This window comes from Triturus cristatus, chromosome 12 (assembly GCF_964204655.1).
Source record: "Triturus cristatus chromosome 12, aTriCri1.1, whole genome shotgun sequence".
Classification (NCBI taxonomy): Eukaryota; Metazoa; Chordata; class Amphibia; order Caudata; family Salamandridae; genus Triturus; species Triturus cristatus.
In genome coordinates this window covers 767,471,421-767,498,219 of record NC_140595.1, presented here as the reverse complement: position 1 = coordinate 767,498,219, position 26,799 = coordinate 767,471,421, and the positions used below count along the sequence as shown (strand labels likewise).

Here is a 26,799-nt window from a genome sequence, read left to right as displayed (position 1 = left end):
AAGAATATGTAAAAGACAGGAGTCTGTTTGCCAAACTGCACGCAGCCCTGGGGACCTCTACCTCCTACCCCACCTACCTCTAATAAAGGACAGGGGCTGTGCAGCCGCAGCAGCCACAACCTTCCTGGGGCTGTGTCATGCAAGGGAGGCCAATTTTAACCCTGGGGACCGCCACCCCCCATGGCCAGCTCCAGCAATGTCCCAGGGCTCCCACCAAGCCATAGCAAACAGTGCCCCGCTTTGAGCAAGCAGGAGCATTTTACTCTCACTTCCTCAAAGCATAGCACAATTAGCTTTTACACACAGGGAACTGCATGTTAGCAGCTTCCTATGTGTAAAAGCAATGCTGGTTCATGTGGAATGTGGGTAATTGGTAAAGGCAGGTGGTGCCCTGGGTGGGAACAAAGCACCCACCACAGGCAGGGCCCAGGGCCAGAATCAGCTTGAGAGGGGGGCCACTTGGCTCCCTCTCTATAAATGATATATAAAAAAGGAAAAAAAAGAAAAGGCTGGGCCATGGGGGATTGGGGTCCTGGGGCTGTAATCAGCCTGGGTCGGAGGGCCGTGCAGCCCCCCTCACCGATTGAAAATAGGCCTGGCCCTGGGGATGAGGTCCCTGGGGCTGAAAATGGGCCATGCATCTCCCTCCCTTTAAAAATTAGAAACAAAACGGGCCTCCTTGCGCAGTGGTGGTTGAGGGATGAAGTCCCTTTGGATGGTGGGGGTCCTTGGGGTCTTGGAGCCCCTTCTGTAACCGCCAGCAAGTCCCAGACAGCGGGATTGCTGAGAGGACTTGGAGGCCACACCCACTTTCTCTACCACTCTGCAAACGCACATCCTGTCATGCTCCTGGTTGGGGAATGAATTCCACTTTACTCCTAAGGGCCAAAAAGACTAAAGTGGTCTTCTTCCCCAACCAGTAGTGCACCATGAAGCATGTTTGCAGAGTGGTGGAGAAAGGGGACATGGCCTTTGATGACCTCTCAGCAAACCCTCTGTGTGGGACTTATTGGAGGTAACATGAGGGGTAGTTGGCCCCCTAGGACCCTCAATAGCCAAGGGGACTTCATCCTCCTACTAGTAGTATGCCAGGAGGACGTCCTTGGGGGCTAACTACTCCTCCTGTTACCTCCAGCAAGTCCCACACAGTGGGATTGCTAAGAGATCTTCGGAGGCCATGCCCCCTTTCTCCACCAGTCTGCAAATGTGCCCCCTGGTGCTCTGGTTGAGGGATGAAGTCTACTTTATTCCTGAGTGATCCTGGGGGCTAACAGACCCTGCTGGTACCTCTTATAAGTCCTATACAGCAGGATTCCTGAGAGCGGTGGGAGAAATGGCCCCCCTTCTCCACCACTCTGCAAGCATGACTACTACTTAAAAAGCCATAGAAATTAACTGAGAAAAATAAAGGTTACCGGGACGTTGTGGTTAGGAATTAGCATTTAAAAAACCTTAGAAATTCTCTGAAAAAACAAATGTTACAGGGATGTTATAACTAGGAAATGGAATTTTTAAAAAGCTTTAAAATGTACTGAAAAAAACAAAGGTTACAGAGACATTATAGTACTGCTCAGGTTAAACTCATACAAAACCAGTGAAATTTAGCAGTTACAGTTAGCTGCTTATGACCTCTCATTATACATTACTCATGAAATGGTCAGTGATATCCCTAGTGACATCGCTGATGACAGCTTAAATGACATCACTGATGACATCATGCAGAAAATGCTCCCACTCATACCCGATAGAACCATTCTTATACCCACTTCCACACAACCATTCAAAAACCCATTCACAGACTTGCACACCCACTCACTGATTCATAGATACACCCATACATCCACTCATTTACCTATACAGCAATTATTTATACCCACCCACTCACTAATAGCGCCACTGACATTTCTACTCATCCACTAATACAGCCACTCACACTCTGAGTCAGTCACCCATAGAGCTACTCACATAACTACTCACATAACTACTCACTCACCAATAGCACAGCCACTTACTCACTAATACAGTTACACACACATCCACTTACTTACGCATACAGATACTAATACATACTCAATCTCCTATACAGTTACTGCCACAAGCACACACTCACCCATACAGCCACTCTCACATTCAATCATTTACCCATACAGTCACTTGTATACCCCATCACTCACCTATACTTATACTGCCTTTCACATATTCAGTTACTCACCCATATACCAGTGACACATCCAATCACTCATGCATGCAACCATACACACACTAACCTATTCAGCCCCTCACATAAGCAATACCTAATCCATACTGCCACTGACTCCCCCACTCACTCATCTACACAGGCAGTCACACACCCCCACTCACCCACACAGATACTCAGACACCCATACAGGTAGTCAGACAACCAACCACTCACCCATACAGCCACTCACATACCCACTCACATATCTGTTTCATGTTTATTATTTAGATATGAAATATTTTAATCTATTTTGAATTTAGAGAATTAATGTGATAATACATGTTCTTTAAAATGATTACATTAATTTTAATCAACTCTATATATCAAGTTTAATATTTAATAATCCATATTAAAAAATATTTTATTTTTTAGGTAGAAATTTATTTTTTGATTTTAAACTTCAAAAACATATTTTAATTTAATATATTTCCATTAATTAACATTTGCATTAAAAATTAATTTAATAGTGCTGTAGCATTTTTTCTTGTTCTATGTTTAAACTAAATATATGAATTGAATTTACAGTAACAAAAAGTAGGTTTATTATTTATGTTTGACTTAATAAATGTTTTAAATGTTCTCTTATCCTTTACTAAAGGGAGTTTCCGCAGTTGAAGAGGAGATCTCTGACAGAAACATGGCTGACTAGGAAAGCAATGCCTCATCCCCGTTAACCCTGGCATTTTTTTACATTCAGTCTCAAAATCGGTTAAATAAATAATCACAGGTTAAGGAAGGTATGTGTGTGCAATATTGATAGAACCTATTACAGACTCTGGGGAGCTAATGCTGATTATCTGCTTCTCGTCTCCTAAGCCACCAGTCAATGTCACGACTCCAGTTTGTTCTGTGAACACATCCTCACTTGAGCTTTAACAACCATCCAAGATCTTGTGCTATTAACCACAATTACGACAATCCTCTGTGGACCCTCCAGTCCTTCCCTTGGCAGCACTAAAGGGTATTAAAGAGCGTACGGAAATTTTTTAAAGAAACAAAGTTCCACTGTGAGGCAGAACAGCTACACAGGTTTAGGAAAAAGATTTTTTAGACTGTAGACTTTTTTTAGTGTGTCAGTTTTGAATTTATTTTTTGCAACTTCTATTTGACAGCCCCTCCCTGAAGAAAATATCCTTTTCTGCAATTATTTGATAAACTCACTTGAACTCTCATATAAAGACACTAATGCTAACACACACAAGCGCATGCGTGCCCCCACACACACATACTCCCACACACACACACACACCCAAGCACACACACACACATGCAAAGACATTCTCTATCATACTTCCTATAGTTACATATATTTCTGTTCATTTGTACAGTACATTGCCTCTCTTTTGGTAATACAATTACATGAGAATCATCATGACATAAATTTGATGATGCAATATAGTAAAATGAGCAGACACATGATCATAGCAAGATGCGTAACCAGTACACTCACCTTTAATACCAAAAACGCACTTCAATTTAGCAGTGTTTTTAGATCACAAATTCATCAACACAATGGGCAAGACATTTCTTCCCACAAGCAGAGATATGACATCGATGGCCTTCATCAACAATCTTCTGGGCATTCGTGCAGTCATGTACGTCCTCTTGAGCTGCTTGATGCCAGTGTCTGTTGCCCACGGCACGGTGCCCGGGTGCCAGTTCAATAGAGGCAATGTGAGTGGATTTTCAAGAAATGGAGACATTTTGATCGCTGGGATTTTCCGGGTTCACTTTTCTGTGGTACAGAAAGAGATCACCTTCCAAGAAGAACCTGAGGAAGCCAGGTGCCAGACGTAAGTCCATAACGTCTCAATAATGTTTGCATACTTGTTTCAACTGAACACCAGAAGCCCTAAAGCCGTCAGTGTTCTAATGAATAACAACAGTGACAGCAGCAATGTGAGATGTGAGATGGTGGTGCATAGACCTGGTACTGTGTATGGTCAGCTGTCCTTGAATGTAAAACAGCACTATTGACGACTGACACAGGTTCTCAGCCACAATAGTCCCTAGTTACAAAGTCTGCTAATGTGAAAGTCACCTAGAACAGTGCATATATTAAATCTGCAATTAAACATGCATATTGATTCCTTGGTATTTTTTCTCATGTAATAGTTACTTCTTTATGTCAAGGTGTGATCCTCTATCATGTTGTATGTTGTTGCTATTTAAATATTCCACATTCTAAAATGTAATATTTCTTTTTCTCTAAAGCAACTTAAATAAAGCAAAGAAAACACCCATGTCCCAAGATGGTTTACTCCATTTTGTATTGTAAGGGTGTATATTCCATTACTGGTCAGTGCCATTACAACTTATGGCACTACTTCTTTGTTCATAAAACCCAATATATAGACTAGGAAACTCAGTGTTTTCCAAACACTGTGCTTGTGCAAAAATACTCAATCTGCTTTGGTCAGTATGTTTACAATTATGTGAAAACATATTTTTCCTGCAGGCAGTTAGCACAAAACTATGAGAATATCTGTTAAAGTCAGTAGCAGTGTTTACTCCCACATTGGTGCCTTCCTTCACATTGTCTCTTGTATGCTGGGTCACTATGCATTCGGCTGGAAAGCTGTAGAGACATGTGAAATCCATAAACTCTGGGGAAACCAGAGGTTATGTAGGTCTCCGTATTCAGTGTGCTTATATTAGCACCTAATCAACTAAACTGATAATAATTTAACTAGACAACATTGCTATCACCAGTGCGTGTAGGAGGGCGCCACAGCAAGCACGGATCCAACAATATGTATGGTTTGATTTCAGGTTGTTACCTTAATAAGTGCACTATTGTGTAAGAAAAGCAACACCAAAGCAAGAATGGCCAGTCATAACTTTATCATGCAGTCACGTATGCAAAATAGCGGCTTGCTTGAAGTTTAGTGGCTTGTGTTTAAAATAAAACAATTCTCTCCAAATGCTGGTTTTAATAGCAAAATAGACCTACTCGAAGCTCACTGAATAGTAAAAAGTTGGATTCTGCTCCAGACTCTTAGAGGGAAGTCATCAGGATGCAACTCTACAGCCTTTCTCCAGATGCTGTCAAACGTGCTTCCCACCATCCCTGCTGCAGGTGTCATTATTCTGTGACTGGGGCTGAGTGTCTGAAAAGTTTCAGTGCTCCCTCCATCATTTCCTTGTGTTTGTCATTATTCTCTAGACATAGCTAAAGAATAATGTTAATTATGATAGCCACTGTGAATTGCTGGGGGCACATAAAATAGAGAAAGTATTTTTTAATACTATCTTATCACCCTCTCAGAACTTCCTCGTCGCCATGTTGTATAGCATGCAGTGATTAAACTGCGAGGCGACCAGGGCACAGTGGAGAAGGAGATTACCAGTGAATGCCTTTTTTTGAATTGTAGGCTAATGGGCTTTTGTCATCCATGCTCCTGGCAAAATAGAAATATTAAATGCCTGAAATTGGCACCAGAGGCAGGAGCCTAATATTCACTCATGTGGAACCTACCAAAGAGGGCCAAACCCTGGTACTTTCAGAGAAACTTTTGTTCTCAGCTAAGCACAAGGGGCTGTTGAGTAGAACAAGAGAAACCAGATCTAAATAGGTCCGCAATAAATTAGCAAATTGTGTTGAAACATCAGGTGCCCTAAGTGGAAAGACTCATGAGACTTAATGGCATGGGTGAAAAATCTTTAGGTTTGTTTTGAGTAAAATTTGTTTTGTACTAACTGTACCTTTAAAGTTAATTGATGATTCAAATGCTCATAACCGTCACGCTAGAATGGAGAGCATAGGCCCTCGAAGTAGGGATGGGGGGGGTGAAGCACCCCCAAAGTAACCATGCTGAATTTCAAAAGGGGAATGAGGCCTTCACATTTGGTTTTTATCTTGTCACATCTGTTGTGTGTCAAATGTCAGTTCATGTCTTCTGAGAAATTTCCTTAGATTCTTTTAACTTAGAGATTCATTTTTAATTTTTCTTTTCTTTTCTTTCGCTGACTACAAAGTGGGAGGATTTTGTAAAGTGAACAATGTGACAACCTTGCTGGAGTAGTGGGAGTGTAAAAGGAAAATGTTCATTTTACAACAATATTTAAATAATTGTAAATGAACTGCACAAATATTTCCAAATAAATCAGCCATTAGGAAAGCACACATAAGGCACATTTTGTATGACTCTGAACTTGTGATGGAATCAAAGATATTAATAGGATCAGAATAAATCAAGACACTTTTTGGGGTGATGCAGAAATGATAATTATTTGTTGAGAACTTTATTCCCACATATTGTTTGTGCACTGTATAGCTTTATCAGTAAAACTGCAAGTCTGTGACAATATAGGGATCATTGCTATGACAAATGTGGTTTCCGTAAACAACAGTGCACACTATGCTTTAGTAATATATTTGCGATTCTGTGCTCCTAAATGCACTGCGAGCTACCCACTATATTCATACTACGAGCTACACACTATATTCGTATCACTCTCCTGCAGAATGGATGTGGCTCATTTGCTGCACTTATTCTTTGTGTGACGTTTGGACTTTTCACAATGCCCTAATGCTGCTCCAATTTAGAAAAGAGTTGAAGACACTCCTCTCTAAAGACACTTGATCACAATGCATTCACCATCCACAACAGAGCTACCTCTTGTATCACTCGTGATCTTATGTTAGTCTTTGACTCTGTTCAGTGCTTCCATATCTTTTTTCTAGGTGTGCACTATGGAAATACCTATACATAGAAACATAAATGCACACTTTCAGACAATATAATGCAGTAATATGAAAGAGTAATAGGGTCACGTTCTATCTAGTGTTTGTCATATTGTACAAACAACAATAGCATGTTTAAAATAGCACATATCTGGAGGCATACTGAACAGTGAGCTAAAGCATAGAGCACAAGAGCATTCTGGTAATTTAAGGCCTATAAAATAAGAGTTACAATCCGGGGAGAGTTGAGCACCAAAGGGGTAAATCTGAGTTGTGTGTGAAAATGATATATGTAGATGGGGATGATAGGATCACACCTGAAAATCTAATGTGATAAGATGCAGTTAACAGGTTGGATGCATGGCAGTTATTCAGATATATAACAGTAATCCTCTATGGGATTTAGATCTAATTGCAGCCAATTGGTGTCTCAGTCACCAATAATTGTCAGTATGCGGATGTCTATTGAGGTCTCCGACTTCTGTCTAAAGGTCTAGACTTTCAGCTTTCAATCAGCATAGTAGGTGTTAGACCTGACAGCCTTTGGTGTGGACTTCCACCACATCTTTTTCCTACTCCCCTCCTGTTGGCTGAAATTAGGTTTTGTTGGCTTTATGACTCTGGGCACTTTACCACTACTAACCAGTGTAAAGTGATTGTCCTCACTCTTTAAAACATGGTAAAATTAGCCAACTCCTGATTGGCACATTTAATGTACTTGTACATCCCTAGTAAAGTGGTACAACATGTAACCATGGCCGGTATGTTTAGTGCTACTAGTGGGACTGTAGCACATATTGTGCCATCCATTTAAGTAGCCCTTTGAAACATGTCTAAGGCATGCCATTGCAGTCTTTGATCAGTTTTAAAATGCCATTTCAACCTGGAAAAATACACCTTTTGCCAAGTCTAAACCTTCCTTATTAATACATAAGGACCATTAAGGTATGCCCTAAAGAGCCGATAGGGCAGTGTGCAGTGTTTTTAAACAGTAGAAAATGTACTTTTAAGTTTAACATATCCTGGTAGTGGAAAACTCTTAAATTTGCTTTTCACTATTGCAAGGCCTACCTTTCCCATAAAATAAATTAGGGTAACCTTTTAACATTTGATAAGAGCTAGTCTTTTATTGGGAACAGATAGATTTGTCATGTTTGATCTCAGAAGAGTTGTAATTTAAAATCTCCTTTAGTACTAAAGATGAATTTTAAGTCGCAATTCTGAAAATGTCACTTTTAGAAAGTTGTCCCACCCAGATGGGCGGAGCTGAGCTGTTCTATGCTCCACTTACATTTCAATGGGCTTTGTCTAACACACACACACAAAGGAAATTCATACCAACCCTTTGTCACCCCAGTCTTCTAGGAGCTTTGAAACGGGAAGGAAGGAACTTTCCAAATTCAGGTGCAAGGGTGGCCTAGAAGTATTCCCCACTTCACTGGGTGGTGCCAGGTATAAATATTGGACCCTCAGACCAACTCTTTAGTATGCTTCTGGACCCGCATAGGACCCCAGAAGAACTGCCTTGTACTTCAGAGGACAGCTCTGCAGCTTGAGTCCTACTTTGTACCTCAGACTACTGCCCTGCTGCTACCAGAGGAATCCCCTGCTGCTTGAAGCCTGCCTTGTACTCTCAGAGTACTGCCCTTCTGTTTTAGGTCTGCCATGCTACTTGAACCCAGGAATATCAGAGTGACTTCAAGGGCGAGTCTGCTGTCCTCTTCTGTGAGCTACAGGAACATAACAAGCTCCAGATACCTTGAACCCTGATGCTAAATGTGCTTCTCCTGCCAAAACATGTGACTTAAAAATATGTCACCAAAAAGTGGCCTCAGAACCGACAGGAGACCTGGACCTACCTGCTTGCCGATCTACCCAAAGGTGCATCCAGTGGGTCTGACTTTGTGGTAGCTCCCTCTACTTTCTTCTCTGCAGCGTCAAATCCTGTTCAGCTGAACCTCTTCACAAAGGTATCCCGCCTTGTGGATCCCTCATCTGCTACAGCCTGCAGCTGAGTCGTGATGGAGATTTATGACTTCCAGTAAAATGTGACAAAGTCTGAGTGCAGAAATCATCAACACAACTTCACAGAGTGGCTCCCTGAAGACAATGTATCCTCTATTGACACCAACAGCTGCCTTGCCCTGCTGAGCTTTACCTTCTTAGGAACTTCTCTTCAAAATGTATTTTAAGTCTGTAGGTGAGCAGAGATCGAGCCCAATCCACCATGTGTATCCAAACCTGCCTCCATTACAGTCGGCCATGACTTTTGACTTTGGCCCAGGTTTGCGTGACTAAATGCCAATGATTGGTGCTTTGATCTTTCATGTGCTTGTTTTTACTAAAAGCTTTAAAAACTCATAACTCCTGTTGCCCTGGTGGATTACATTTTTTGGGTGTCATTTTATTTATCATTTCTTTTTATATTTTCCTGAATTGGTTTAGGATTTTTATTGTGCTTTGTTTTTACTTTATCACTGTTTATGTGCTCCATAAATACTTAACGCAATGTCTTTCAGTTAAGCATGACTGCTTTTGTGCCAATCTATCACAAGGTTAGTTTAGTGAGTTTTGTGGTTCACCTTAAAAAGGATTTTGGTTGTTCCTTGAGTAGAGTTTCACCCCCCCAACCAATGTTTCTTACACCGGCCCACTTACATGCAAAACAGGCAGAGCCTGCCATGCTGCATAATTGTGCTCCAGGCTGGTCCTCTACATGTCATCAACTCGGGTCAGCTCATGCCACATGGATTCCTCAGGGTGTGGCCTTGAGGGAAGGCACCTTGATCAGTCACAATGGCAGTCAGTGAAAACAGCTATGGGAATCTCACCATCCAGGATACCTGTGCTGTGAGGCAGCACCCTGAAGCCAGCAATTTGGGAGCAGATGCTAAATATAATTATCAGATAAAAGGGAACTCTGGTACGGGAGCCCTCTGCTTACACGTCTGCTTGATGGTCTCCTTGGCCATTCCCAAATCTGCTTCAATAAAAAGAGGGCTCCAGAGGGTGCTACATTTTGTAGTAAGAAAAATGGCAAGAAGGCACCATGGCCCAAATGAAATAGAGAATTATGAATGAATCAGCACGACAAGCTAGCAATTAGAGTAATCAGTGAGAGCATGTTTTTTTTGGTTGGGAAAAGAAATCTGATAGCTCCATTTGCCTTCAATAAATAGAGTACATTTAAGAAAAATAGTGAGTGCATCTCTGTATGATGTTGAAGCAGAAGAAACTGTAAGCATCCTTACCAGCATGCTTTGCTCTATAATATATATTGATATTGTAGACATGGCTACGGAATTGGAGCTAGAAATTATTTAAACAATTTCCTTTTCTTTAGTATTTTGGCATTTCTTAACTGCTGAATATATAACATGCTAGTAAACTCTGCATATTCCAGGTTTGGACTCCAGAATTACCAGATGGTGCAGGCTATGTTGTTTGCCATTGAAGAGATTAACAACAACCCAAAGCTTTTGCCCAACATTTCCCTGGGATTCCAGATATATGACACTTGTACAATGCTCCAGCGATCACTGAAAGGGACTCTATGGATTTTATCGGGACACGAGGAGCCGATTCCAAACTTTCGTTGCCAGAGGAGTTTGCCACCAGCAGTTATCATTGGTGATTCTGGATCCACACACTCAATTAGTGTTGCACGCATACTGGGTCTATACAGATATCCACAGGTAAGACATTGACATTATTGCACATCATTTAACCTGATTCATTAAGAAGTGAGGTAATGTCATACCACTAAACAGTGCCTCTATGGAAAAGGAAAACCATTGTTCAAGATATGATAGTGTTAAACAACCATATTCTGAGGTCCAGGTGGCTCAAAGTTCCAAACCTGGTGGAGAAGTCGCTTGTGGAAGGGAATCAGCACACGGCCCCCGGCAGTAACACCACAGCGTTCCCTTGTCCTTTCACACTGCAATCTGCCAAACACATCTTGAACCCAGATGGCTCTTGATCACTGGCTTGCCTCAGAATAAGCAAAACAGCAAACTAATGCTATGTAGCCATATTTATTTCATAATTAGTCCCGCCCATGTGGGCGTTAACACATAGCATGCTGGTTATGGTAGTCCTTAGGATGATGGGACACTAATACCAAACCCTGGCGTAAATGTTACTGCCCTCGCTCGATGAAACACAAGTGGGATAATGTTAAAAAATTCAAATAGTTGGAAAGGACCGGTGATTCAGCTGTTCTGTCACCAATAGAACTCCGGGGGTCAGGCCCCCTCCACTCCAGAAAGTGCCCACAGTTGCGGGCACTGGAGACGCATCATATGCGGTTGGACTTCTCCTGCGGCCGGACCAGCCGCTGTACATTAAAAATAAAAGATTGCCCAGGTGGGGAAGTCGCTCGTGGAAGGGAATCAGCACACGGTCCCCGGCAGTAACACCACAGCGTTCCAATGTCCTTTCACACTGCAATCTGCCAAACGGGTTTCGAGCCCAGATGGCTCTTGATCACTGGCTTGCCTCAGAATAAGCGAAACAGCAACCTAATGCTATGTAGCCATGTTTATTTCGTGATTAGTCCAGCCCATATGGGCGTTAACACATAGCATGCTGGTTATGGTAGTCCTTATGATAACTAGGGGTGGGCGGAATTGGCGGAAGGCACTTCCGCCAATTCTCGCGAGAATGCAAGCAATTTCCGCGATCACGCGATATTTCCGTGATCGCGGAAATTGGTGCTTCCGGCCTGCCGCTGCCGCCCGCTACAGTTTGTGTACGTTGCCAGCCACGGCGCCGACGTCCCTGGGGTCCCTCGAGTCAGCTGTCCATCGTAGTGGGGGAAAGGGCGGAAGACGTTGCCCACCGCTGGTGTGTGGGGCTTCCATGCAGTTCACATGCCGTGGGCCAGAGACGCCGCGGGCCAGAGACCGATCAGAGCAGCTGGTGTCAGGAACTACACGGGGATTGCGCGACAGGTAAGGACCACAGCTAGTTTTTGACGGTAGATATGGGGAGAACAGCACACCTGCCCAGCCTCGACCTAGCTCCCGAATGTATTGTGCCGATGAATGCGTTACTGAATTTGAGCTTCAACTCGGGCACCTGCTTTATTTATATCTGTAAGTGCTTGGCCAGGCAACAATTTCCGTTCCCTCCCGGAAATTGCGACAATTCGGCATTTCCACGTTCCGGTCGGAACGCGGAAATGTCGAATTGTCGCAATTTCCGGGAGCGGAACGGAAATTGTCGCCCACCCCTAATGATAACGGGACCCTAATACCAAACCCTGGCATAAATGTTGCTGCCCTCGCTCGATGAAACCCAAGTGGGATAATGTTCAAAAATTCAAATAGTTGGAAATGACCGGTGATTCCACTGTTTCGTCACCAATAGAACTCCGGGATTTTTTGAAAAAAAAAATATATATTTTTTCACCCTTCGGGGTCCTTCAGGGACCCCCTGACAAAGGCTAGGGGGTCAGGAACTCTCTACCATGCCCCCTTTTTACGTTCTCCACCTTTATTTTTCACAGTCACACACACAACACACAAAATGGCGTCCGACACTTCCTGATTTCGACCGATTCGAATGTTGACTGAAAAGTAACCACCAATCAGAATTACGCTCGTGCACGTTATGGTGCGCGCACCGTGCGTGCACCGTGCGTGCCTATAGATATTTATGTACTTTTAACTGCAATTTTCTCAGGAACTACTGAAAAGATTGACACCATATATGCAAAAGGCACATGCCTGACATGAGGACTACCTCTTTGCCAAATTTCAAGTAATTCTGTTCAGCCGTTCGGGCTGTACCTTCGACTAAAGGTCCTATGGGAAAATGCATGGGGAAAACGCATTTTGGGACCCCCCTATTTTCTCAGCCCCCGCTTGACGAATCAACCCGAGACTTTCAGGGTAGGAGCTGAGCGGAGCGCCCCATTAGTTTTGAAAATTTCGCGATGATTCGTCAACCGGCGCCAAAGTATTCAAAATAGAATTTTCAGATTTCCTATGGAAACACGGTCCTAACTATAACTATCTACTGGCGACTGCCAGTAGATAATAGATATATATATATATATATATATATATATATATATATATATATCTATTATCTACTGGCGGTCGCCAGTAGATAGTTATAGTTAGGACCGTGTTTCCATAGGAAATCCGCAACATTCTATTTGGAATAACTTTGGTGCCGGTTGACGAATCCTCGCAAAATTTTCAAAATAGGTGGGGCGCTCCGCTCCGCTCCGACCCTGAAAGTCTCGGGGTGATTCGTCAAGCGGGGGCCGAGAAAAAAGGGGGTCCCAAAACGCGTTTTCCCCATGCATTTTTCCATAGGGACCTTTAGTCCAAGGTACAGCCCGAACGGCTGAACAGAATTACTTGAAATTTGGCAGAGAGGTAGTCCTCAGGTCAGGGAAGTGCCTTTTGCAGGTCTGGTGTCAATCTGTTCAGTAGTTCCTGAGAAAATCAAAAGTAAAATCATATATATATGTTGGCGGAACCTAACCACACATCTCATCCTGAGATCTGATTGGCTGTCAGCACTTCATCCAAGAAGTGTTGGCAGCCATCTTGGGACCAATATACATGATAGCACCTCATTAAAAAGCATTGCAGTTAATAGAAGGTTTTAAGACTTTAGTTACATTATAAATCATTTGTTGATGGTAGTCGGTACCATACTCATTTTAGGAATTGTGGTATGTTCTAAGGTGATTTCACCATGTGAAAAAGCCTTCTGCTGGGATATCATGATTGAGAGAAAAATATTTTCTCATGCTTTTCCCACAGAGGTTTGGAAGGTGATCTATAAGCTAAACTGAGAGCATATTTTCTGTAAATTCACATTATCTTTCTCAGTCATGTGAGAATGAAGTCTGACATTCTCAGTAACACATGTACATCCAACAAGGGCAGAGACTGTCAGTTGATTCCTTTGTGTTCTACTGCAGCTTCCCAGAGTATTCCAAAGAACAACTAGAGCGCTAACAGTCCTACTTATGATAAACGTATGGCACACCTGAAGCCATCTTGCTTGGATTAAAGTGGTAACTCTTAAAACATTTAATTTAAAATGGAACAAAATGAGGGGGTTCATTTTTCCATAAAAAGTATGATTAGTGCTGCGGAAAGAAAAATTAGGGCACATTTTGAGTGACTCCTCAAATCCTCTTCTATTTCATAAAAAAATTCTGACATGCAGACTGAAACATGCACTTTCAATACCAGCAGCAGTTTTCCCTGGTGAGCAGTAGCTTTACTACAGTGAGCTAATGAGCAAAAAGAGTGCTAACATTCTGAATTTATGGCAAATGTGTGACACATCTGAATGCCTTCTTGATGGAATCAAAGTAAAAAACTGAAAGTATTTCCTACTGAGAAGACTGCAGTAAATGAGGAAATTAGGAAAATTCATAACAAATAAGTCTCCCAAGATGGCCACCAGAGACAAAAGAGCCCAAATGTAGCCCAAATATCACCCAGATGTAGCCCAAGTATAGCCCAATGACAGAATGTGCCAGAGTGTTCTTAAAAACAACTAGAGCGCTTACTTTCTTCATTATGACAAAAGTATGGCACACCTGAAGCCATCTTGATTGGAATAAACTGGTAACACTTAAAACATTTAATTTAAAAAGGAACACAATGAGGGGGTTCATTTTGCCATAGAAATTATGATTAATGCTGAAGAAAGAAAATGAGGGCACATTTTGAGTGACTTCTCAAATCCTCTTCTATTTCATTAAACAATTCTGACATGCAGACTGAAACATGCACTTTTAATACCAGGAGCAGACTTCCATGGTGAACAGTAGTTTTACTACAGTGATCTAATGAGCAACTAGAGTGCTAACATTCAGAATTTATGGCAAATGTGTGACATATCTGAATACCTTCATGATGGAATCAAAGTAAAAAACTGAAAGCATTTCCTACTGAGGAGACTGCAGTACATGAGGAAATTAGGAAACTTAATAACAAATAAATCTCCCAAAATGGCCACCGGAGACAAAAGAGCCCAAATGTAGCCCAAAATCACCCAGATGTAGCCCAAATATAGCCCAATGACAGAAGTGTGCAAAACACTTATTATTTTGTGTTTTTGCACTGTTATATAGTGCAGACTTGTCAGGTATTGGAGTGCTTTACATGAGCATTGGTTACATCACACAAGAACAAATTCATTTTGGTTGTAGACATGGGGAGACTAAGTGATTTGACCAGAACCACAGAATGTCGAGCTGAAGCAGAAACTCCAACCTGTTTCCCAGTTGCAAAGTCTACAGTTCTGGAAGTAACACCACATCCTCTCCCCTAAGTGCAACATTTAATCAAGTGGTCAACTGGATAAAAAAACATAAAGATAACAAATAATTTAAAAGTGCTTTGTCGCTATTTGAAAACTCAGAAAATATGTCCTTATTTTAGTCTTTTAGAGTACTAACCATAATTTTGATGCCAATAAGACCCTCTCATATATGTAATTTCTTAAGGAAATACTCTAGGTATTACAGTTTTGACTACATCAAGATGACGTCAGGCGTTCCACACTTTTGTAATAAATATAGAATCTTAGCAATCTAGTTGTTCATTAGGATACTGTTGAGAGGCAGAGGCCAGGGGCACAGACTCTGAAAATTGAAGGCAGGTAGGAGGGTGCAAAGGCAACAATTTAACCACACTGAGCAGGCAGGAAGGGCCGTGGCAGCACAGCAGACTATGGAGGGCAGTGGAAAGGGAGGCAGGGGCAACAAACCAACAATACAGGTCTTGCAAGAGAGGCTGTGGCAATGTAATAGACCATTGTGGACAGAAGGAAGAGGCAATGGTAGTACAACCATACATGCCAACAGACCCGATTCAGCCAGGAAACGTCCAATGTTTTTAAGCTAAAATGGGCTTTATTTGTTCTGTCTCCTGTCTACAATCTCCTCTTTTTCAATGTAACTCAAAGGGGAAAATCAATACCCCAGTTTTTTTTCAAAATCTCCCTCTTACCAAGTTCAAAATGTTCGCAAGTATGGTACATTGGATCATGGAAGGAAATGGGGTAGGGACATGGACTTGGATAACAGAGGACAGGAGGGACATGGAGAGGTGCACCAAACTGACCCTGCAGGGCAGGCATCAGGGTTTGCAGCAGCACAATACACCACACAGGGCATGCGGGATGGGAGTGCAGCACAACAATCCATAGAAAGCAAGAGGGAGGGGGCAGGACCATGCACATGGACAACAGAGGGGCAAGAGGCAATGGTAGCTAGCTGACCATAATGGACAGACAGGAGAGAAAGCTGCAGCATAACAGACCATAAAGGGCAGAAGGGACGGATAAGGGGCATTACAATGGAACAGACAAGCCAGGAGGGAGGGAGTAGGGGTCTGCACATGTAAACAGAGGGCTGGGGGCAAGGGGGCAGGAGCAGCAAGATAGCCATGGAGGTCAGGCAGGATGGGCACTAGAAGCAAGACACACCATGAAGAGCAACAGTGAGACTGTGATGGCATACACACAGACCATGGAGGGAAGGTGGGAGGGGGTCAGGGGCAGCTAACTGACCACACAGGGAAGATGGGAGGGGCCATGGCAGCACAGAAGACCATGCTTAGCAAGTGGGAGGGTTAGTGGCAGCACAATGGCTATGATGGGCAAGAAGGAGGGTGCAGGGGCATGCACAAAGGACGATGGAGGATAGAAGGGAGGGTCAGGACCTGTGCACAGACAAGAAAGTTCAGGGGAAGGGGCCTCACTACAGACCGCACGGGGCAGGCAGAAGGAGCAGTTGCAGCACAACAGACCAGGGAGGGCAGAAGGGTGTGGCAGTACAATGGACCATGTAGGACAGGAGGAAGAGGATAGGGGCATGGCATGTGGACAGGCAGGTTGGAGGTGGCAGGGAGAGGTTACAGTCATCTGACAATGCTAGGCAGGTGGGAGGGGAGTGGCAGCTCAACAGAACACTCAGAGTAGATAGGAGTGGCAGGTCCATGGAACATGGTGGGCAAAAAGGATGGAGCAGGGGCATGAACAAAGACATCGGAGGGCAGGGGGAAGGAGAATAGTGGCAGCTAAATAAGCACAGAGGCTAAGCAGGAGGTCAATGATGTGCCATAGAATTGGGCAATGGAGGGCAGGAGGAGTGGACTGGTACATCATGCTAAATGGAGGGCAGTGGCAGCACATCAGACCATGCATGGCAGGAGGGAGGAGGCTAGTCCATGGATTCACACAACAGAGGATAGGGAGGAGGGGGATGGGGCAGCAAGCTAACTGTTCAGAGAAGGCGGGTGTTAGGAACTTTATTGTTTTTAAAACGTGTGTCTGTGCGAACTACTTAAAATATGAACAAGTATGCAGCATAATCTCACTTTTATTCAGGAAGAAGAGGACGTTTGTGACTGTGACTCCAGGCTCACTTGGCAGAAACACCCCCTGACCCTCCACCCCCTATCGCAAAATGTAATGCCCGTGAAAAGGGTAGGTGAACACAGTGTTATATAGAACATAGTCCTGAGAGCACGATTGAAAATGAAAACTGAATATAGTGTATGGTATAAACTATGCACCAAAAAGTGTGATATAAGATGAACCGGGCGTGAAATATAATATGCAATACATTGTGCGCAATGACAGATTCATTGGAGAGCGCGAGATAGCACAGGCACTAGCGCGTGCTATGCGATATGCGCCTTGGAGTGTAATATGCACAGGGCAGTGTTGTGTAACCTAACTAGTCTCTAAAGTTGTAATATAAAATATGTGCTGGGGAGTGTAACGTTGCATATGCAGTGTGACAAAGATATGGATCCCAGATTGTAACATGTATGGCATAGCACTGTGCGTTATAACATAGGCATCGAGGAAGGCACGTTAGATGGGGCAATATAACCCGTGCGAAGACAAGTTTGGCATGACATATTCACGGGGTGGTGTTACAGTGCACATGGGCTAGAGAGTGTCATAGCATATGCACTAGCTAGTGGAATACAACACAGAGGTGTGTGGCACTCAGCAGGCAATGGTGGGTGTAACACAGCATTGGGCTCTGCCAGGAGCGCGCTGTGACTCTCAAGTGATGTTCGTCCCCTTTCCAGAGAGTAAAATAAAAAGTATTACACATCCGGCAGTGGATGTGTGTTTTATTAACCGTGAGGTGGGTCTCTTGCATAGTTTTGGTCGAATTTTTGTCGAATCCCCTTTGAATTGCTTGGTGTGCATGTGTATTAAATGTGCCCATCAATAGCTACCCATGTTTGTATAAATAAACGACAAGGGTGTCTACGGGATTAGGCACGGTAGGGCATCAGACATGTCAGAGCTTCACTAGTGGTGTAAATACATTCCACATGGATTCATTGTATGCATAGTCGCCTTTTAATGAATATCACGCAAATCGTCATGGTGATAGGTACGTACGGTTTGTCCAGCATGTCCTAGGTGTGTCTATAAATATATATTTTTTAAAAATAATAAAAAACAGTGGCCGGCCCTGGGGATTGGGGTCAAAAAAATATAACTAGGAGACAGGCCCTGGGGGATGGGGTCATCAGGGCCAATAAATTAGAATAAGAAGGGGACCCACACAGCCCCCCTTCTTAAATTTAAAATAAATAAAAGACTGGCAACGTGCCGGAGGCCACGCCCCCTCCTTGCAGCACTCTGCAAATGCGCCCCCTGGCGAGTTGTAAGTTGGGGAATTAATTCCTCTTCAATACTGAGGGTCTCTGAGGGCCAACTAGCCCAACAGGCATCTCCAGTATGCACCAGGGAGCTGCGCTGCAGACAGGTGTTCTGAGGCCAAGCCCCTTTTTACACCTCTCTGCAACGCAGCTCTGTGGCGCTTACTGGAGGTACCTAGTGGTCTAGTTTGACCCTAGGGACCCTTAGGATTCAAGGGGACTTAATCTCTCAACTTAGAACAGCCACAGGGCGCGTTTACACAGTGGTGAAGGGAGGGGACGGGGCCTGAGGTGACGTGTGCAAACACGCACTATGGCACGTTTTTAAATTGGGGATATAGTTTTCCTTCAATTCTGAGGGCCCCTGGGGGCTAACTAGCCCACCAAGTGCTTCCAGTAAGCGCCACTGAGCTGCATTGCAGAGAGGTGGTCCAGGCCGTGCCACTTTTTACACCTCTCTGCAACGCAGCTCTGTGGCACTTACTGGAGGTACCTAGGGGGCTAGTTGGACCCTAGGGACCCTCAGGATTCAAATGAAATTAATCTCCCAACTAAAAATGGACACAGGGCGTGTTTCCACAGTGGTGAAGGGAGGGGCGCGGGGCCTGAGTTAACGTGTGCAAAAATGCCCTGTGGCCTGTTTTAAGAGGTAGTTTTAATCCCCCTACCCTATTATATACTAGGGGCTTACAGAGGAGGTCATGCTAATCACAGGGGGACCCCAACGCATAATGTTCCCTAGTGGATGTAGGTGTTTTCACTGTATTCTAAGTGTCTTTTAACATAGCACTGGCTCTAGGACTGGTTAGTCAGACTCATTTACCACCAGTATCCGTCTGAAAAAGTTGAGGGTACAGGATGATTTTGCAACAAGGCTTCTTTCTGCTCTTCTTTTTGTTCTTTCTGCACGTTATCCTTCTTCCTGCACTTTTCTTATATGTGACTATTGGTGTATATAAGTGAGTATATGTGAGAGTGAGAGATTGAAAGAATTCCTGTATGAATAAGTATGTGTTTCTATAAGTGATTGTTTAAAAGACTAAGTATGTGTAAGTTTCCATAGAAGTAAGTGTGGTGGTGTGTGTATAACTGTATTTGCAAGTAAATGTATGTTTGATTCTTATTAGCATGAGTGACTATGTGTGTGAGTAACTCTATGGATGAGTGGCATTGTGTAACAGGATGTATAGGTGTATGAGTACATATGATGAGTGAGTACATGTATGAGTGACTGTATATGACTGTTGGTGAATGAGTGGATGTGCATGTGGATCTTAGAATTACTGAAGAGGTTGTTGTAAATGGTATTGGTATGTCCATTGTTTTGAAAAATGTAGTCTCTATTTTTGAATGTGTGTATCAAAGGTTATATTAGGGTGAGAGGAGGTCTGCCACTCTATCACAAGGATGATGTCATCAGTGATGTCATTTGAGATGTCATCAGTGATGTCATGAGTGATGTCACTGACCATGTCATGAGTGATGTAATATATGACGTCATCAGCAGTGCATTGCGGGCGCGCGAGTTATAGTTAGTTGAACTAACTATAACGGGGGAATTTCAATGGTTTTGTACAAGTGAAAAGTCCAGCTAACTATAACACCCCTGAAACCTATGGTTTTTTCAGTGAATATATATATATATATATATATATATATATATATCCAAGTACCACTCTAAGGTGCTTTCCGGCACCGGAAAAGAGAGACGGACACCTTATTTTTTAGTTGAAACTGCAGCCGCAGTAACGTTTTTATTTAGTTCATCAGTTTGGTGCAAAAAATCGGGAATACGCGTTTCGGCCAACTGGGTGGCCTTGCACACATATATATATACTAACATTTAAAACCTACTGGCAGTTGCCAGTAGGTAGTTATAGTTAGGAAGCATATTTGACTTGCCTATAACTTTGGTGTCTTTTGACCTTTCTTCATGACTTTTTCCAAAAAGCTTGTTAAAGTAAGTTCTGTGTGTCATGGAAAGTTTGGGGTTGAACTGGGTTGTGGGGACTGAGAAATAGGGGTATGAAATAAGGGTGTGTTTGTAATGTTAATTCCCATAGGAATGCATTGTCAAATCTACAGCCCGAACCTCTGGACGGAATTATATCAAATTTGGTGGAAAACCATTCAGTAGTTTTTGTGAAATTAAATCCAAACAATATAGTGATGTCTCTGACTGTGGATATTTCAGGGCAGTTTTGCGGTGATCGTGGTGAAATCACGATGAGTTTGAGGTAAATCGTGAAAGCGCGCACCAGCAGGGATACTCTGATTGGCTGTACGCAACCATTCAGTAGTTTTTGTGAAATGAAATGTAACCAATATAGAAATATAGAAATTTTGCAGCGTTTTCACGGTGATCGCGGTTGAATCGCGATGTGTTCAATGAAAATCCTGAAAGCCAGCACTGTGATTGGCTGGACCCAACCTGAACAGAAATTTGCACCCTCCATTTTATCAATTGGGAATGGTTTCCGGGGCTGTCAAATCTAAGATAAGGAGTCAGGGTGGCGATACTCTCACCTCATGTTTGAGAAATGAGGTATTAGTGACACAAGTCATGTGTCCAAAATGTATTTTCTAATAACGCGCAATATTCGCAATAAATGATGAGATCACCAGCACTGCCTCGTGAACCATCGCGGGGACATCACGACTATCGCAGTGACATCGTGAATATCAGTGGAAATATAAAACAAAAAGTATCTATATCTATATACACACCCTCGCTGGTCACAGTCACAGACTCATGTATGTACTTACAAACTCATTCAGACTTATACACCCATTCATATACCCACTCACACACTTATACATTCAGTCAAATACCCACTTACATACTCATGCACCCACTCAAATACTCATTAAGCTACTTATGCACCCACTTAGTGTCACTCAAAGATTGACACACCCATATACAGGCCCACTCAGAGACTCACACACCTACTTAGAGACCCACTCAAAGACTTATGTGCACAGTTTAATACCTACTTAGAGATTTGCACCTACTCACAGACCCACCTGGGCTCACATGAATCCACTCACAGAAACACTCAGACACTCATACACCCATTTACAGACTTGCTCGGAGAGTCACACACCCATGTATTGACCCAGTCAGAGATTTAGGCCCCCATTTATAGACCCACACACACTCATGTATGTACTCACATGTACTCACAGACTCACAGAGATACTCACACACACACTGTGGACCAATTCAGACATGTATACACCCACTCACACACCCATTCATTTACTCAGTCACAGATCCTCTCAGGGAGTTATGCACTCAGTCTTTCACTCATACATTCAGAGACTCACACATCCACTCACAGACTCACTTAGAGTTACACACACCAACTCATTCACCCACTCAAAGACTCACACATCCACTCACAGACCCACCCAGGCAATCACCTTCCCATTCACAGACCCACTGAGATACTCATGCATGCCCCATTTACTCACCTACTCAGAGACTTATGCTCTCACTCACCGACCCATTCAGACACTCGTACACCCTCTCACAGATTCACTCAGACACTCATACACCCACTCACAGACCCACTCACACACCCATACAGTCACTCACACACCCACTCAGAGACGTATGCGCCCAGTCACTCATATACTCAGAGACTCATGCATCCACTCATAGTTGCACTCAGAGACCCATGCACCCACTCACAGAACCACTTAGACACTCACACTTCCAGTCATAGACCCACTGAGAGACTAATGCACTCAGTCACAGACCCATTCAGACACTCATGCACCCATTCATTAACCCACTGAGACATGTACTTAGACACTCATGTATCCACTCACAGATCCAGTCAAACAATTATCTACTTACTTACAAATGCACAAAGGCACTCATGCACCTACTCACAGATTGACTGAGGTATGCAATGAATCACAGATCCATTGAGACAGTGATGCAACCTCTCATAGATGCACTGAGACATTCACAAAGTTCAATACAGAACTATTGATTGACTGATGCTCCATCTCACAGGTCCACTGAAATACTTATGCAGTAATTGAGAGACTTACTGATACAGTGTGCATGCAGTCACAGATTCCATTGAAAGAGTTATACACTGTGTTATAGAGATATTAAAGGAGTTATACATGTTTTTATAGATTATTTTAGATAGTAATATGTTTAGTGTGTTGGTTATGATCTATTTTGCAGTTATACGTTTTGTTTGTGGTGGTGGCTACGGAATGTCTGCTTTTATTTTTTGTCATTTTGTTACGTATTCGCAGTGGTCGAAAAAAGGATTTTGGTTTTAAAGAAGGTTTCTTTACAAACCCCCTAGAAAATTATGATTTTAAACAGTACACTAATAAACCCGTAGTGTCTAAAATGCTGTTCGATGTGTGCCTATATGTGTTTTACACCTCTCAAAAAAGGCCCGATCACCGCACTTACCGACATCATTGTGATTCTTGGAGTACTCATGAACATGGAAAAACGGTTTAAACTTTGGGTTTTTCACAAACTGCCTTTAAAAATATGACTTTAAACAGTGCACTAATAAACCCTGAGAGTCTACAATACTGCAAAATGTGTGCCTATATGTGTTTTACACTTCATATTTAAGGCTCGATCATCTCTTTTACCGGAGTCATTGTGAAGACGGAAAGTAGGATACGCCGGAACGAGACGACACGTGTCAGACATTTGTATGCGGTATATTATGAGCAATGAAAGTGCTTTCGAATAAAGGGATGCGTGTTGAATAGACACCCTTTTGGCACAATGGACGCTGGTACGTGCGCTCTTGGCTCCCACTTGCCACTCTGCATACAAAAGTCAGTTGTCCAGTAAAGCAAATACTAACCTCGTGCCCTGAAAAAATTGCCACGACAACGCAGAGGCAATGAAACATGTTGGCCTACTTTGAAAAGGTTTGCAACATGCTGTGCTATTAATGTTGAGTACGCTCATGATTGTGAATAAAGAGGGCAAAGCCAAATGTGAGACTTGACTCAATTTTAATTCTGGGACACACTGTCCTGTATAGTTCACAGGGTTTTTGTTTTGGATACATTCCCTTCTAGTCTTTCACCTTTCTTGTCTCTTTACTGGACACAAATTATTTATTCTCAGTGAGAAAGCAACCAATGATGATAGATGTAGGCATGCTGGTGAGAACCTGCCAGTAGCACCTCTGGTGTAGCACACATGAGGTTCTTTCTCACTCTTTCACTTACTTTTGAAGTTTCTTATATTCACCTTTCTTTTTTAAGGGAATAAATGTAAATGTAAATGTGTTTGTACTTATACAGCGCACTTCTACCCAGGGGTCTCGTAGCGCTGTATTCATACCGCTGTGGAACCCTTCCTGGTTTTCCTGTGAGATGTCCACTCCTGGGCACCCCCAAGGTGAAGCCAGGCATCCTAGCGCTGTGGGGGCCATTGTGGAGATTAAGCAAGCTATTGCCCAGAGTTGCAGAGTGGGACCCATGATTAGAATAGGCACCGAGGTGAGAATTATCAGGTACGGGGAAATTGAATCCAAGAGCCTCCGAGGCGGGAATTGAACCCTGGTCCCGGGCCAGACCTCTGCATCAGGGTCTGCCGCTCTAACCATTGAGCCACACTTCTCCATATGTTTGTGGAGTGCTCTGACTTACATTGTATTTGAATATTTTGGGTACCTAGGATGGGTTTAGACTGAAAAAGTTATCAGTGGTTGGGTGGCGGTAGATACCCCCTTAACCCCTTGTCCTTTGTGTAAATGTAATGTTGCCCCTTCTCAAGCCAGGCCTTTGTTGATTAAATGTTATATTAGAGTACACCAAGACAGTGTGAGGAGAAAGCGACATCAGTTCTGCAAAGGTGTCATTCATTAGGATTTCCAGCCCATCCCGGTCAATGTGCCTAGGTCATCGCCACCACGGTGCACAATCATGAGATGAGGAGCTCGGCAATCCAGAATGGTTTTAACCAAGGCCAGCAACCGATGAAATTTAACCTCTTTGTCCAAACCAAGTAATCTCCACATTTGGGGAACCCAAGTCCCTGTCAATACCTCTCTTTTTTGCAGCCTCTTTAGCCCAGTAGACATACCTGTGGCTCACTTTTGTGAATTCAAGTGTGTTTGTGGAGGTGCTTGGACCACGGTCCTTTCTAACTGCTTTTAATGCCCTGTTGTTTTAGAATTTTAACTGCTCACTGTTTTCTGTTTGTTTGAAAACCTTCTTGCACAGTTATCCTGTCAGTGCTATTACCATCCTTTATTTTCGGCCTCTTCCGCCGTCGACATGATCCGCACTGATTGGATGGCCTTTCCCAATCAGATGGGAGGCAGAGAGGAGCCAGTTGTGCCCCCCGGCCTGTTTAGGACGGTCACAGCGTGGACGCGCAGCAGACGTGCCGCTGGCGCACCAAAGGTGCGCCTAAGGCAATCCTGTCTGCCCCTAGACGACGCTAAGCACCAGCCATGCTGCTCGTTTGGAGACTAATAGATTGGTGTATTCTTCTTTAGAACTCCTCCAACTAAGAACTACTTGGAACCCTTGCATTAATCAAGCTCGGACCCTGTTGATTGTATCCTTCTCTGTAACCATTGCCAGTACACTATCAGTGGTGATGGCCACGCTACTAAACCCCCCTCTCAGACTTAGTCTTAACTGCCGCTCTCTAGTCAAACAATACGCTGACATTTTGGACTTGCTCTGAGCAGAAGAACCTGACCTTCTCTTTCTCACAGAGACTTGGCTCACCTCCACCAGTGTGGCTGAACCATAGTTGGCACTTCCACAGGGGTATCTAATAAAAACACTAAACAGGGAAGATGGCTGAGGAGGAGGGATAGCAGTCATTCATAAAATCATCTACACCTTGAAAGCGGTCTATTTAAAATTTCTGTAAATCAAAACTTTTCCTTGTTGGGACTACTTATCTATTGCCCCGCTGGACCTTCTAGAATGTTTAGGAACTCTCTTGCTAATGTAATTTCTATCCTGGCCACTAAATCTGCCAATTTTAATATCATTGGAGATCTCAACCTCCATTTTGAGGACCACCATAACAGCGAGACTGCTGATTTTTTAGCAGATCTTGCTGCCTGCCAACTACTGCAGTTCGTCTCCAGCTCTACTCATTTGGCAGGTTATCTTCTTGACCCAGTATTTTCTAATATTCATACCCTCAGAGTCCTATCCTCCCTTCCCGTGGCTTGGACTGATCACTTTCTCATCTCCTTTGTAGTTCCCTATGAGAATCAACCATCCCATACTTACCCTGAGACTTTGCTAAAACGCCCTTGGCATAAGCTTAACAATAACTTGCTCATGGACACTTTAAGTTCCCAAACGCCCCAACTGCCTGAGGATGTTAAGGCAGCTGATAGATGTGTCCACAAATGGCTTCTGCAGGCTCCTGACAAACACATCCCTGCCAAACTTACATCACGGCGCAGAACCTGCACCAATCCCTGGTTTAACGAGAGACTGTCCCAGATGAAAAAAGACTGCAAGGTCCGTGAACGGGCCCTGGAGATGTAAATATGTCCCTTTCCTAAAAACTCAATATCGTTCTGCTGTCAAGACCTATCACAAATTGATCTGGAAATCATGTGCTGATTATATTGCTGAAACAATAAAGAGTAGCAATAACCTGGTCAAATGTATCTTCACTTTGCTTAATGACAGAAAGAATCCACCTTCAGCCAGGGTCTCAACCACTCTCTCCAACTTACAATGCAAGGTTTTAGCTACTTTCTTTGTTAATAAAGTTGAGGAGATCTATAAATCCTTCCCGCCCATTATTAATAGTAAAAAGCGTCCTGTTCCTATCAGCTGCCCTGGCACCTGTTTGTCTTCTTTCCAGCATTATCCTGCGAGGCACTAGGGACTTTGTGGCATAAAATCAAATCAGGATCTCCTGCGGATCCATTTAAACCCGATCAGTTTTTACAATTTCCACCCTTACTTCTACCCACGTTTTGTGAATTAAGAAATCTGTCCCTCACTTCCGCCATTCTTCCCACTTCATGAAAACACACCAAGGTCATCCCTTTGTTAAAGAAGCCAACATTAGATGCCTCTAAACCCGAAAGCTTTTGCCCGATCGCTTTACTTCCTTTTGCCACTAAAACCACAGAATCTTATATTAATTCCATCCTTACCAAATTTATAGAGGCTAACAACATCTTAGACCCAGACCAGAATGGTTT

General features: G+C 43.2%; 1 protein-coding gene across 1 annotated transcript in view; it reads left to right on the top strand.

The window, feature by feature from the left end:
• Nucleotides 1–3,793: 3,793 nt before the first annotated feature.
• The window catches only part of LOC146782772 (extracellular calcium-sensing receptor-like), a 54,547-nt gene continuing 31,541 nt past the window's right edge, over nt 3,794–26,799 (top strand). The window contains exons 1-2 of the mRNA XM_085637244.1: nt 3,794–4,032; nt 10,330–10,621. Of these exons, the coding sequence (XP_085493370.1) occupies nt 3,794–4,032; nt 10,330–10,621 (531 nt within the window). The remainder of the gene's footprint in view (nt 4,033–10,329; nt 10,622–26,799) is intronic.